General features: G+C 31.3%; 1 protein-coding gene across 1 annotated transcript in view; it reads right to left on the reverse strand.

Moving 5' to 3' along the window:
• Positions 1 to 2,235: 2,235 nt before the first annotated feature.
• The window catches only part of LOC149146552 (magnesium transporter MRS2-3-like), a 203,673-nt gene continuing 190,872 nt past the window's right edge, over positions 2,236 to 15,036 (reverse strand). The window contains exon 6 of the mRNA XM_089452960.1: positions 2,236 to 2,660. Coding sequence (XP_089309086.1) covers positions 2,379 to 2,660 — 282 coding nt within the window. The 3' untranslated portion in view covers positions 2,236 to 2,378. The remainder of the gene's footprint in view (positions 2,661 to 15,036) is intronic.

A 15,036-nucleotide genomic window follows, 5' to 3' on the forward strand; every position in this document is an offset into this window, starting at 1 on the left:
CCAACATATTTCAGAGATGTCGTGAGCAAGTTGCAAATGTTGAAACACTTTTTTATCTCACAACAATGCTCCTCACCGTCCATAGATCACGGAACAATGATAACGCAAATCTAATTGATTCTATTAGTGTTATTCTAAGAAACCATAGTGACCCAGCATGCATCAATCATAGGTATCAAGTTCTCCAATGAGATACTCCACAAGTTCTATTATTAGCCAACAATTTCTCAAGCAGATGCAACCATTTAATGTTTGATGATGATAAAAGTTAACCAGGAATACTTCTAACACAAATATTTTTTTTTTTTTGGAGTTCGAATTTTCTAGGATAGAGAGGGGTGTTGTAAAAGGCCCTTTGTGTTAAGTTTTTTTTAGAAGAAAAAACCGACATACTTTCAAATTTTCTATCATATATATAGATTTTAGAATCCATAATTTTTCTAGAATTTAAATTAACTGGCACTAAAATATGCACTATTTAGAAAAAATATATCAGATAATTTTTTTCAAAGTTTGTACTCGAAACTAAGAAAAAGAAAAATAATTATGACTTTAAACCGCAAGTTTTAAAATAAAAATATCAAATAAATTCTAAAGCATCCAAAATAGATATTAATACACAAACGTAAATGTTAACTCAAAATCATGCGCACATAAGACAAAACCATTTAAGCAACAGTAGGAGAAGAATGCAATCTCACTGTACCTGTGCAAGTCTAATGAGAGCAACGACAGTTTAATTAAAATTAGTGATTTGTCTAGCTTTGCACACCATTAATCTTTTTATTCAGCAGGATAAACTTGATTAAATTGTGCATATTTCTGATCATTAACCATGGATACCAATCTGATTATTTCACAAAGCTTGAGGCCACTGCCTCACGGGACATATACTGACGCCATATTTTCAGATAGACAAGAATAGCATAAAAAAAGGAAATAAAATGACAAAAGCCCACGCAAAGTGAAAAAGTAAATTCAGCGTAACTCACCTGGAATTCCGGTACAGAAATCCTGTAATTTTAAAACAAGTCAAGTTAAAAATTCCAACAAAATAAATTTTTCGGATGCCCATAGGCCCTACGGGTTAAACTCATGCTCTGCTACCATATGTAACAGTAAAAAAAATAAATTAATTTCTTAATAGAAAAATATGCTGACAAATAATTTTATATCTATGTTGCCTGTGATCAAGGTTTGCCAGATGACAACAAGGTTGTGGCGACGACTCTCCGCCCAACCGTAGGCTCAATTGTGCAAGGCTACAACTGGCCACCCCCGAGCCTCAATCAACATACTACTGCGAGTGCTCCTAAGTCTTAGTATACCATTCTCCCAAGAGAATGAAAGATAGAATCAACATTGGAAGGGGAACCACATGCACACACTCCATGTGTCTACACGCAACTTTTTTTCTTGTTTTATTTCTTTACTTTTCTTTTGATTTTTAGCTTTCTTGTTTTATTTCCTTCTTTTTGATAGTTTTCTTGTTTTATTTCTATTTATTCTTATTTAGAGATTTAATATGGTTATTAGTATTTTTATTTTTTATTATTTTTATTATTTATTTCTTTTTATATAATTTTTAATATCATTTATTATTTAACAGTTATGATTTATTATTTTTATTATTTATTATTAAGTGATTTATTTAATATTATTCATTATTTTTATTATTAATTATTATTTTTGTATTATTTTTATTATTTATTATTAAGGGGAGGGATATTACACAAATATTATGTGTACATGTAATATAATAAAATTGTTTATTCACAATTTGTTACTTAACTTTATTACTTAAATTAATTTTTAGATGAAATCCAACAATTGTGTACGCATTGAAAAAAGCAAAAAATTAAAATTAATTAATTAAATAATTAATTAAAAAATCCTAAAAATAATTTAACAATGACTAAACAAACTATTTGATAAAATATGGAAAAAAACTAAAATTTTATAAAAAATTATTTGTAAATAAACGCTAATTTAATAATTAAGTGTTTTGTGAAAAAATATAATAACACAAAATATTAATCAAATCAACCTACGTCTTTAAAAGTTTTCATACCAACTTTTCATATAAATTCTTTTAATAATATAGTAAAATAATATACCAACTTTTGATATAAATTCATTTAATAATATAATAAAATAACATAGTGCAGAATATCTGTTATTCAATGTAAATGATATAAATTTTGTTAACGTCTATATGGATAAAAAACATCACTATAAAATATAAGCATTTTAGGCATTGCTTATTAAAAGGAACTCATGCGTACACCAGGGTATGACAAATATATACGTTAAAATAATACATGAGTAGGTTCCACCAAAAACCTCACTGAAAAATGATGAGCATTTAAAGGCATGGCTCATTCAAGAAGGCGCTTATGCTTACACCACGCTATGACTAACATATAAGCTAAAATAGCACATGAGCCGGTTCCACAAACAACCAATAAAAACTGAGGAAGTCCACCATCATTAAAGAGTGAAATCCTAATGTTCGAGCCAAAAACTCCTGTAACAACGAGAAATGCACTCATAACAAGCGTCCCAGTAGTCATCATCACACCCATTTGTAGAAGCTGGTTTTGTTTGTCATCTAACATAATGTTGATATAGTCCTCTGTGTCATCTACATATTCCCGCAACTATGATGAACCACATAGATGAAGATTAATGTGGATGAGAAAATACGAAATGAGAATTTAAAATGTTAACATTGATATGATAATAAGGGATGAATAAAAGAAAGAAAGAAAAAAGAATCTATTCAAAGTTTTAGAACAAATATACTCAATGCATGAACAAAGAATGACCATACAAAGTACAACAAGGATACAACATCACAAGTTTTTAATGTATGACACTAATCCCCAAGCCGACAACTCTAATTCAAAGGGGAGTTCCCTTACAAAATTATCAACCACAACATATATTACAAAATGTCTATTTCATCATAGAAGGTCTTTCTATCATTGCATAATTCTAAATTACAAATCAAGAAAATCTGTATACATATACCAATAGTAGCACAATTTAGGCAACCAATCAATTGTAAATTTATATAAACAAATCAATTTTACAAACATATAAAGATAAAGAATCCAAGTATCAGAGAACCCTTTACAATGAAAACACTAGTAAAAAGGATACAAATTGTGTTATCTCTCCATTGTTTACAATCCATATCGTTCTATAATAAACCATTTATAATGAAAACACTAGCGAAAAGAACACAAATTGTTTTATCTCTCCATTGTTTACAATCCATATCATTCTTTAACATATAAAAATGTGGAAGGGGAAGAGATAAATGTAAGCATGGGTTGTTGAGGCAATTGAAATCTGTGTGGAATTTTGCTAAGTTGTCGAGCTATGTCAACTTACTTTACATTGTGTCAATGGCGATGCCAAAGGTTCCATGAAATGTACTAGCTTGACTAAACTATGTCTACTACAACCAAAAATAAATGCAAATCATGGACCTCGCTTTGGTACATCTTGTGACATAGTGTCATATTCACTTTAAAACTATGCAAGAGATTATTCACTACAATGTGCACCCCTAGTTGTTTACTTCTACACAACTCATTCCTAAGTGCATCCCTTCTTAGATGGAGTAAGGTTATGGGGTTATGGAGTTGCATGATTCCCTATTTGGTTCCTCATTATTTGTGTTTTAGAATCATGTCTTCTTCCATTATTGTGCTAATGTTAGTGACAATTTCTTCAAGAAGTAGCAAGATGGATCCTCTACATCTCTACTTAGTATTAATTACTTTTAGAGCTTCAAGAATTCTATATTGAACACTAGATGGATCACCTTAAATAAATTGTGTATGGTCCACATGTGATGGATTTGATCTTTATGTCTTTTTCCTTGAAGTGCTCTTTCTAAAGGTACCCCTAGACTTTGTGCAAAATCGATGCTCTACACAATATTGATCATGCTCGTTATAATGCTTATATCAACATTTCTAGAAATATTCATGAACTTGATCGTGCATTTTATGGGTGTGATCAACAAATATTATTGCTTACCCATGTGCAACAACCCTCTTCATCTTCATTAGCTCAAAATTTTGCCCAAAATTGCTAGTGGGTTAGTGAACAAGGATCAAAATCACATCTCAAAAGATGAAGTTCTTGTCACATTCTACACTATGTGATTATAACCATGTTACACATACAAGATATAGGTATCTATATTTTGATATTTATAGTTAAAATTCCACAAGAATCAAATAATGGTGTGATTTACTACCTTCCTATGTGTGGATGGAATGCATTACTACCCTATAATTTGTTGTTATTCAATCCTTGCAACACTAGACAAAATAACTTAAGAATTTGTTATTGTGTTCAAACAAGATTAGCGATCATAAAAAAGAAATCCACCCAAAGTTCTTCAATTAATAGCAAAGCAACTTGTTGTTTTGTAGTGGTATTTTTAGATGGTACTGTAAAGACCATTGTATTGAAATGGTCCACGAGTACCATGGGATATCCATTGACCCAATCTATTAATGAGACTTTAAGGAAGTCCATTAACATTGATTCTCGTGATCTAGTTCACACTATCAATGGTATGTACTTGCCCAAATTCTAGTTCATTGCCTTTCATTTACTACAATTGCACACAAATATTGCCACATATCATAATAAGGGCCTAAAATGAAAATTCAACCTAAAATTGTCATAAATTTTGATTGATATACCTAGATCAAGGGATTTAAAAGAAATTTGTAAGAAGAAATAGAGGACACATGTGTGAAAGATTTGTGATAAAATTGGTTATACTTGATCGAGATATTCAGTTTAAAAGTTAGGCATTATGAAGAGACCCAAATTCTTGTTTTAAAGTTAGGCTTTATGAAGTGACCCAAATTCTTTGAGGTAAGCATTGATGGAACTTTGATTGAGATAAAAGATGGGATTAATCTTAGAGAATGTTGAATACATCACAATTTGGGTGATTTACCACAATATCCAAGACATATATCTACCTCAACAATATAACAATATGATCATTTTTTAGCTTTGTATATTACAAGGATCATAATAAACATCTTTCTAAATGAGTATATAAATTTATATTATTACATCCAAACGGAAAGTTAGGGAAATGTCTAACAATATGTATTTATAGGAGAAAAGAAAATTTGCCCCTATGTTGAAGATACTATTGAATCATATGTTCATACCAAATAAACATGCAAAATGGAAACATTAACAATAATAACTAAAAGAATAAACAGTCAATTGGGGTTATCTTGAGTGGTTGGGAGGACGAAATGGAATTGTCCCTACATAAATTCAATTCCCACAAGAGGCATGATGGATGTTGATATTATACTGACATTATACATATATTCCTCATAAGGAATATACGATGTTTTACCTGTGAATAAAGAAAGGAAAAAGAGTAAAATAATAAATAATAAGTAGCCATAATAAAAAATAATACTTAATAAACAATAATGATAATAAGTAAAAGAATAAATAATAAATAACTATAATAAAAAGTAATACTTAATAAATAATAATGATAATAAGTAAAGGAAAAATTGATAAATAATTAGTAGTAATTATAATAATAAAGATAATAAAGTCAATTGGGTTCATCATGGGTGGTTTGAAGGAATGATTGGTATCCTCTCCACCTAGATCCAATTCTCACAACTGACATGCTAATCTCATACCCAGTATATTATTGTGACAGTTTTGAGCCTTTGTTGTTGAGTAGCCTTGATCCCTAAAAAATATCTTACCTTTGTCTATGGGTTAGATAATGGGGGGCTTGGTTACATGGAAAATAATAATAATAATAATAGTCCTGTAACCTATGTACACATTAAATGGATCAAATCCCACCCCACATATCCTCCTTTCAAAATCCCTGGAAGGGTGACGAGGGAAGGGATAAGTGGGGGGTTGGCGAGGTTGCCACCACTCCACGCAATGAATGAGGGAAACATGTCATGTTCTCCCCTATCCACTTGACAGTACACTCCCAACCTTAACATCTCTAGTTTAATGAAATCCATTATTCCCATTGCATGCTCACTTATGTGAGCCTAACATCATGTCCTTACCTCGGTTCGCTTCTTGATGAGGCTCTATTCATTCATGTTTCTTGTTATGATGGACATCTCCTCCTTGTACTTTCCATTGCCTTGATGTAAGTGTTGGTTCTCAAATTGTTCAGGTAACTAAGGACAACTTGAGACCACATCACTGAGGGTTAGAAACTATTCCGCTCTAGGTGACAAGGGCTTGCACCCCTTTCACCAAAGGGAGTATTCCCTGGTGATAATCAAAATTGAATAGTCATTGTAAAATAGTGTGAATTAAATAGATTTTCTAATTAAAAAATAAATAGGTCAGATTATTATATAAAAATGTTTTAAATAAAATGATGTTTTTTGGGAAAAGAGATGGTAGGTACAAAACTCATGAAAACTTATTAAATAAAAACTTCATTAATGACAAATGAAGCAAATTAATATATATCATAGTTCACCAAGGTTAGCAAGAAATAAAAATAAAAATTAAAGAAAAGAGAGAAATTAAGACCCACAATGGTGTTAAATACATCTAATTGAACTATCTATTTTAAATAACATAACATCAAGTATTATTATTATTATTTAACCTGCATAACAATTAGAATAATTTAATTTAATAATTTCAAATAATAAATATTGGAGAAATATTAAATTAAATGTAATGTGTGAAACATTAGACAATCTAAACAAGTCAAATAATGATTAATAATACAATTAGAATAATTTAATTTAAATAATTTCAAATAATAAATATTGGAGAAATATTAAACTAAATGTAATGTGTGAAACATTAGACAATCTAAACAAGTCAAATAATGACTAATAATTTCACGTTTTCCAGTGAGGGAAAATAGTGAAAACAATAATAAAATAAAATAAAAAGGAAATAAAATTTAAAGAACTAGTTTTTATGGCTTTTGAATTCATGTTTTCCAGTGAGGGAAAATAGTGAAAACAATAATAAAATAAAATAAAAAGGAAATAAAATTTAAAGAACTAGTTTTTATGGCTTTTGAATTTACATTGCACATAACCCTAAATATCATGTATTCATGGAATTAAACCTGCAACAAATAAACTCAAAATATGATTTTAAAACCCTAAATATCAAGTATTCCAAAATATTTAAAATCATTTAGTGTGTTCGGGGATAATTCATAATAAAGTTAAGCCATTGATTGAAATTAAAATAGAACAAAATGGAAGAAAATGAATGAAAAGAATTATAATATCATTAATAAAAACTCAGTGCCCCCATGGAAGAAACTATTTGCAGCATGGTTGTAATAGTTAGTAAGTCTTCTTCCTAAGAGCTACCATCCTCCAACCTGCCAAAAAGTTGTCACGAAAATCTTCTACATATTCTTTTAGATGTTTGGAAGTTTGTTTAATTTTTAGTTCTCGTAATTTACATAATGAAATTATATTAATGATAATTATTTTGACTAAATGTAATACATATTCCTTTATTTAAATGAATTCTTGCTCAAATAAATTATTAATGAAATTTATTTTTTACTTTAGGTGAGACCTAGTAAAATTTTCCCCACTATATAAAACATTATGTCACAAATTATGTATTTAACATGAACACATATTTAAGAAATGCCAGATAGAATCTAAAATATTAAATTTAATAAGGTTTTCCATTTTAAATGTTGAATGCATACATTTCTAAAAAACCTACCATGGAATAGCAATGCTTCTCCCATACTAAATTGATGTGTGCATAATTTCTTCACCCAATCATTAGAAATAGAATTTTTGAATTTAAATAAATGAAATCATATATATATATATATATATATCTTAAATTCTAATTATAAATTCTAAATTTCAAATAATTTTCTAAACAACTTGCAAAATATAATTTTGCATAAAATCTCAATTATGTATATCTATATATAAGTTTCAAATAAAATTATATATATAATTATAATTTTTAATATATATATATCTATATATAAAATATGTGAAGTTTAATATAACACATGTATTATATATAATAATTTTAATATATGAGATATGTATTAAACTTCATTTGAAATCGTTAAAAACACATTCAATGCCTCTGCCCGGTCCGTGTGAAGAGAAAGAAGGTATAAGACTCGGAGGCCCGAAGCCATCGTAACTGTTAAAATGTTTCCAATCGAATGTTGGTTATTCAAACTCATTTGATAATTAATTACTCATATCGCACGAAAACTCGTTTGATAATAAATTGGTTTGTTTGATTCAATGGATAACAATTATACGAGTCAAGGTTCTTATACATACAGTTTAAGTAAAGAGTGTGAGCATAAATCCCCTAGGTCGATGAGAGACAATTTTTAAAAGGGTATTCATCATACCCACTTACGTTTCTTTATAATTTAAAGAAAGTCAAACCATCGTTCATTATTTTATTGTTTTGGAGAGTATAGGGTGGATGCTAGGAGTTACTAAATATTTTTCATTTATTGTGTAATGTAATGAGAGGTGAGGTAGGATAGTTTTAATGTTTTTAAATATTTTAATTTTGGTTATTATTTAATTTATTTACATTTTATTTGATTTTATTTTTAATATATATTTTTTATTATTTTAATAATAATAATAGTTATAATTTATAGTTACAATATTTTTTATGCAAAAAAATTAATTTAAAATTAGAATTTCAAATCTTCATTTAATGTTATAATTTCGATAAGTTATAATGTTTATTATAATAATTGGGCAAACAAGAAAATTCAAGGGAGCGATTTTGATTATCTGAATATGAATAGAGGCACAAGGTGAAATTGGCAAAAAAGACTCAAGATCTAATTGGGGTCAAATTGGTGATAACAGTAAAGACATTCTCTCCTCTCTACTTTTCCTAACCGATTTCTCTACAATAGATGAGGGACTTTTCGTTCGCTTGGCTGGCTATATCTTTGGTTTTCGGTTTTCGGTTTTCGGTTTTCGGTGGGGCCATTTAGTCCACAAGCACCTCCTCGATGCCCATCATTCTTTCCCCTATTGGGCCCTCGTTGCTCCCGCCTCCCCTCGTCTCCTTCCCTGTCCCATCCCCTACTTCCAATCATATCTATGATTCATCATCATGTGCAGAGAGCCAACAGAGAAGTGAAGGTCATGGTTTTTAGGGAGGTTCTCATGCTTGCGATAGAGTCAATCCCTCTACAATGAAGTTACATAGTCAAATGTCTTATGAGATACAACAAGAACTTCAGGGCATAGGGGTGGAGGTTGTCTAGGAATGTGATTGCCAAAATATCCTCTCAAAAAATATAGCTTAGATCCTAGACATGGGGCATACCAGGGGGCACCATAATTAGTATCTACATACCATTGATCTTTACTAGCAAATGAAGACATTGCTCCACAAGGTTCTCTTGGAAAAAAATGATGCAAAAGATGAAATCATGTTGACACTTGACAAAATGCAACATCAAATGAAAACACTCAATAGCATATTGAAGCATATCAAGGCTAACTTGGCCTCAAAATCCTATGTAGGAACCAACATTAACGTTGTTACTACTCCCATTGAGGTGGAACCATCTATCTCCTTCTACTTGAAGTGATTGTGAAGCCACTAACTCTTTTGTTTTTTAATTTCCACAGACATTCTAGCATATCAAGTCTTGTTTATGTTTGTTTTCTAAGTAGTCACTTGTTCAAACTCAAGCACTTTGTTACACCTTGTATAAGATTGTACTCAAAACTCTTACTAAAATTTTACTACACTTACAAAGGTTTGGTTTCCCAACTGGAAGACTAGAGGTTATCAATAAACTCTTGAACATGTAATTTTGTGAATTATCAATATAATTAGCTTACAAAAAAATAATGATAATGATAAAATGTTAATGGGGGCTTGGAACAAAATAGCCAACCTAATGAAAATTAAGAACTATGACCTCAAAATGAGAACTCTAGACTAGAAAATCCATATTTTTGCATAGAAAGCATGGAAAAGGAACCCTAAATCAAAAAGTGATGCTACCAATAGCACCCTTCTTCTTTTTACGAACAAAATTACAACATTTTTCAACCATGGTATTAAAAACCAATAGAAGGCCAATATTATCACTATGATAAAACTTCAAAATTAATGCCTAGATTAGAATGCAGTACTACCAATAGCAATTTATTTATTTTTAAAGTTAATATCATTGGTCATTTGATATATTAGCCTTAACAACATGTATCATTACAACCAAAACTTAAAAATCAACCATCAAATTGAAACATGTTGCAAGCAATAGTTATATCCTTTTTTTGAACATAAAGTTGAACCATTATTTTAAACATGAATCTAAAAAATTTGTATAATTGCAATACAATCAATAGCACCCTCTTTTCAATAAGGGATTAAAATTGTGACATTTTTAAGCTATTGTCTAGAAAATCATCACTAATGTAAACAAAACCATAAAAAATATGCTTAATAATAATAATAATAATAATACCAAAATTTTAAGTATTAAAAAGAAAAATCAAATTAAATGTTATAAAAGAAAACACCTTTTTATGTGTGTGTGTGTGTGTGTGAAGACAATTTAGAAGGAAAACTTCTAAAAGAAAAAACTAAAATAAATAATAAATTAAAAGAAAACAAAAAAACAAAACAAAATAAATTATATCTATATATATATATATGAGAAGTAAATAAATAAATTTTTTTGTTAGGCAATGTGAGTCATGAGATCACTGGCACACTTAACCTGTGGCTGGAGTAATTGTGACCCAAGGGCATCTAAGTTGTCAAAATCAGTTGGGGTTGCACCTGGCTTAAGGCACACCAGCCTTTAGCATAGTTGGAATTTTTTCCATGGCATTTTAAACTAGTTACCTTTTCACCACATGGTGCCTTAACAAAACACACTCTAATCGTCTATTTTATGCCCTATGGGAAAATAACTAAATAAATTATATTACAAGAAATTTAAAAATTAACAGAAAAAGAAAACACAAAACATGCCCCTCACCCCTTGCTCCTACAATTTTTTTAATGTAAATTATTTTAAAAAATCAATTAATAAAAGAAATTAAGTAATACCACTTTGTATTTAGAGTCTATTTCATGTTTTTTTATTATTGAGGGTATCATTCATTAGCCATAATGTCAATTGATTTGTAATTTAAACCTCAAAAATAAAATAAAAAATAGACAAATGATCCATCAACTACTGTAGATATTCCATTGGATAGTTCGTCACAACAAATTTGCTGAAAATGAACTGAAATCTATACTAAGGTTAAATTCCTTTACGTTCTAGATTTTCTAATTATTTATTTCACGTTTATGCATGCAATAGATAAAATATTCAAAATAGAAAACAACAAAATATAATCGCACACTAACCACAATGAAGACAAGTTAAGTTATGAGAAACCCTCATTAGATAAAACCCAACTGGGAGGTAAGGTTTCTCTACTCTCTTTAATCTGGAATGGAAATCATGCAAGTACAAAGAAGAAGGAACTCTCTATGAAGTCGTATGAGATTTGTGACCTTTTATGCTACTATAGAATGCTAAAACCCCTCTGTTTTTCTTTCTCACTCCCATTCCTTGTTCCTCCACTCTACTATGGAACAAGATAAAATCAAAATGAATGGAACCTATTTTCCTCCTACTGTTCTAGTAGTAATAGAACCCAATACATAACTAGGGGTCAAGTTTGACTCCTTCAACTCTCAACTCTAAAGTTTCAAACTTGACCATTCTAAAGTCTTATTCATAGTCCCAAAATGGCTATCCATTTTTGCATGAGTAACAAAGGGTTGATGTAGCATCCACTTGTGCCATGGTGGTCAAACACGGTCGGTCCACTTCTAAAATTCCAATTGACAAAATTCTTGCATCGTTAGAAACGTCTCGAAGTGTAGAATAGGATCATGGGTTTGTTGTTTAAGTAGGAAAGTTATACCCCCAAGAAAAACATCATTTAAGGCGTCAAAATGACCCTAAAATGTTTCATACCCTAATTCTCCAAACTAGGTCATGCCAATAAAATTGCTCCTAAAGTTGATGCCTCCAATTTTTCCACTCTTAAGGCATTGAGATAGATGACAAATTATATAGTGATCCAACACGGATCAACAAACTTGAAGAATGCTTAAAAAACAATATTTGAAAAAAATGTTGATACTTTATAGAGAAGATTTAAAATGTAAAAAAAAATGCCCCAGAAAAAGAGGTGTTACCAATAGCACACTAATAAAAATGAGAGTAAAAATCACCATTGAGTGTGACCTCTTACGACCTCTAAAAAAATGGGAACTTGGTAATGTTTTCTTTAAGTTAGTAACTGTGTTATGGATGGTTAGTAAAGTTGTAGCATTAGCACTCCCCAAAAAAATAATGAAATGGGCCCAAAAATATGTTTCCCCTTGCACCCAGATCAAATTTAATTTACTACATTTTTATTCATATTATAACCATTCTGAGTGAAAGCACAATGATTTTCCTAACCCCTAATCTCAGATATAGTGCACTCTTAAACTTTGACCTCATACTCACTACACCCTTCATATAATAATCATTTAACTCACTATGACCCTCAAACACACATACATCTTAACATAGCAAGATTCCCAACATTACAATCCTAAACATTCTAACCTTTTAACCCTTATTATATTTAATGAAATCACCCTCTATCTATTATGACATTACCCCTTGACCCTTCTGACCCCTAATACGACCACCCCTTTAAGAGACTATAATACTAGATATATTAACCCCCCAAAAAATTTGTAATTCCCAACAACTATTGACCAAATGCCCATATTGGTCATGGTTGACCATATTGATCACATTGACTTAATAACCTTTAATAATCTAATATACTAACCTCGTATACCAGTAACACATGTTCATATATGTTGACAATGATGAATATCAATGAAAATAATCCACAATAATATAATTGAAGAAACTAGCCATAACCAGTTATCATGCTTAACTGCAATTAACTATGTTGAGCATGGAAATAATCTTTTACTATATTGACCACACTAACCCACTAAACAATAACCCTTAATATACTAAAACCCTTAATGCAGTAAACCTGAATATATTATGACCCTAAACACACTACTCCATGATACACCTTGACTCAATCAAATGTGATGTGAAAAATATCATTGGTTTGGACACAAAACATCCATATAAAACCATCTAAACACAATCATCAATCTACTAAGAGGGAAATTAAGGAAAAACTTAGCCATAAATTTTAAGAGATGGTGAAGAGAGAAAAACACAACCATGAATTTATCGAGCGGGATAAATCCATTGTGAGACATTACCATGGAGATGAGAGGGAAAACTCCATTAATACTCAAAAATAGTCAGAAACAAAGCTTCCTCTTAGTATGCTCAATTTCTAGAGGAGACCATGATTGATTATAAAATATAATTCTAATACTTCCTCTCCTTTCTCTTGGCCTTTAGTAGTTAATACATGTTTTTTTTTGGTCAAGTAAGAGTGGTGCCTTCAATTAACCTCAAAAATAAGATTACATATGGTACAATGTCTTTACAAGTGTAAAGACCAGCAAAAGATAGACCCATTGATGAAAACAAGCAACAGGGTCAACAATACCCCAAACATCACACATAAAAACAAAAAAAGAATACTCTTCCTCCTAATCTCGGCTTATCGCACATCTCGGCTTATCGCACATTTCGGCTTATCACACATCGCAGTGACTGCATGCCTCCACCCTTTGAAACTGTGAAATGTGGGAGTAAAACTCTGTCGTTCGATCAAACAATTGATCTGACAGCCCACAGTCCATCACGTCCCCGCAAACCTCGGCACATCGCCATATCGCAAAACTGAGTTTATCGATGGCCATACACTTTTACCGAAAGACAAAATGTGATTGAATCTTCGTCGTCAATCTAATTCTTGAACCGACGGTTGACGCAGCATCACCTCAGGAACTTGCACGCCCATTAACCGCTTTCCAGACCCGAAAAAGAAAAGAACCTGTGATCTATAAAAAATTGGGTCCACTCTTCGGCTTAACTACCCCCATCTTAAAACCCAATATCCATTCAATGATGGGGTACTTAGATCCAACAGTCTGCGGCTATTCAAACTAGCACACAGGTTACCAGTCGCTGAACCCCCGTAATGGAATATGACATCAGCGCGTGGAAAAAGGATCGACCATTAGGATTTACTGTGGCACTTCAACCCGGATCAAGAACTTTTGTTTGCTCCTACTCCCGCTAAACTTTTCCACCAAATATTTCTATTGATCCACCATGATCAAACGATTCATGTGCATCCTTCTCTCACTTCGGGTTTATCTCTTCACTTCAGGTTTATGTCGTTCCTTCCTCTCACGCTGAAAATTTGGGTCCAGTCTAAGTCTTAACCTCCAATCACTTTTAAAACCAGATATCCAAACGATCAAGCCCCTGTTGATCTGATGTCATCAGAGATATCGCATCGGAAACTAGCGCGACCTTTACTTGCTTTACGGAGCCGATAAAGATTATAAACCGCTAATTTATAAATCTTTGGGTCTGCTTGTAGACTTAACCTTCGGTCATTTTTCAACTCGATAGCTATTCGATAACGAAGACCATCAAAATCTATGGTCGGCGGCCTTTCTACTAGCCCGCTATTTGCCATGTACGCCTCCCCTGTAGCTTGCTCTATCTTAAGCATTCTTTGTGGGATCAATGGGTAGGATTGACTCCTACTTCCACTCTCTCCTATTTCCACTGATCTTCCTTCTACTCATTTCTCATGGTCTGGAAGTGTTCCATGTCTTTTGCAGCCTGTCTTTTACAATCATCACGGAATTTCCTCGAGGGTTTTGAATCCCAACTGTACCTTCTATAACTTTCCTTGCAAAGCACTCCTTCATTCGTTAGGTGATCAGCTAGCATATTGGCTTTTCTTCGCACATGAACGAAGCTGACAGTTCTTAGGGTTCGCAAGTGGG

The sequence above is a fragment of the Pinus tabuliformis genome, chromosome X (assembly GCF_031772625.1).
Source record: "Pinus tabuliformis cultivar Carrire ecotype Pingquan chromosome X, CPIR1, whole genome shotgun sequence".
In the NCBI taxonomy this organism is placed as follows: domain Eukaryota; kingdom Viridiplantae; phylum Streptophyta; class Pinopsida; order Pinales; family Pinaceae; genus Pinus; species Pinus tabuliformis.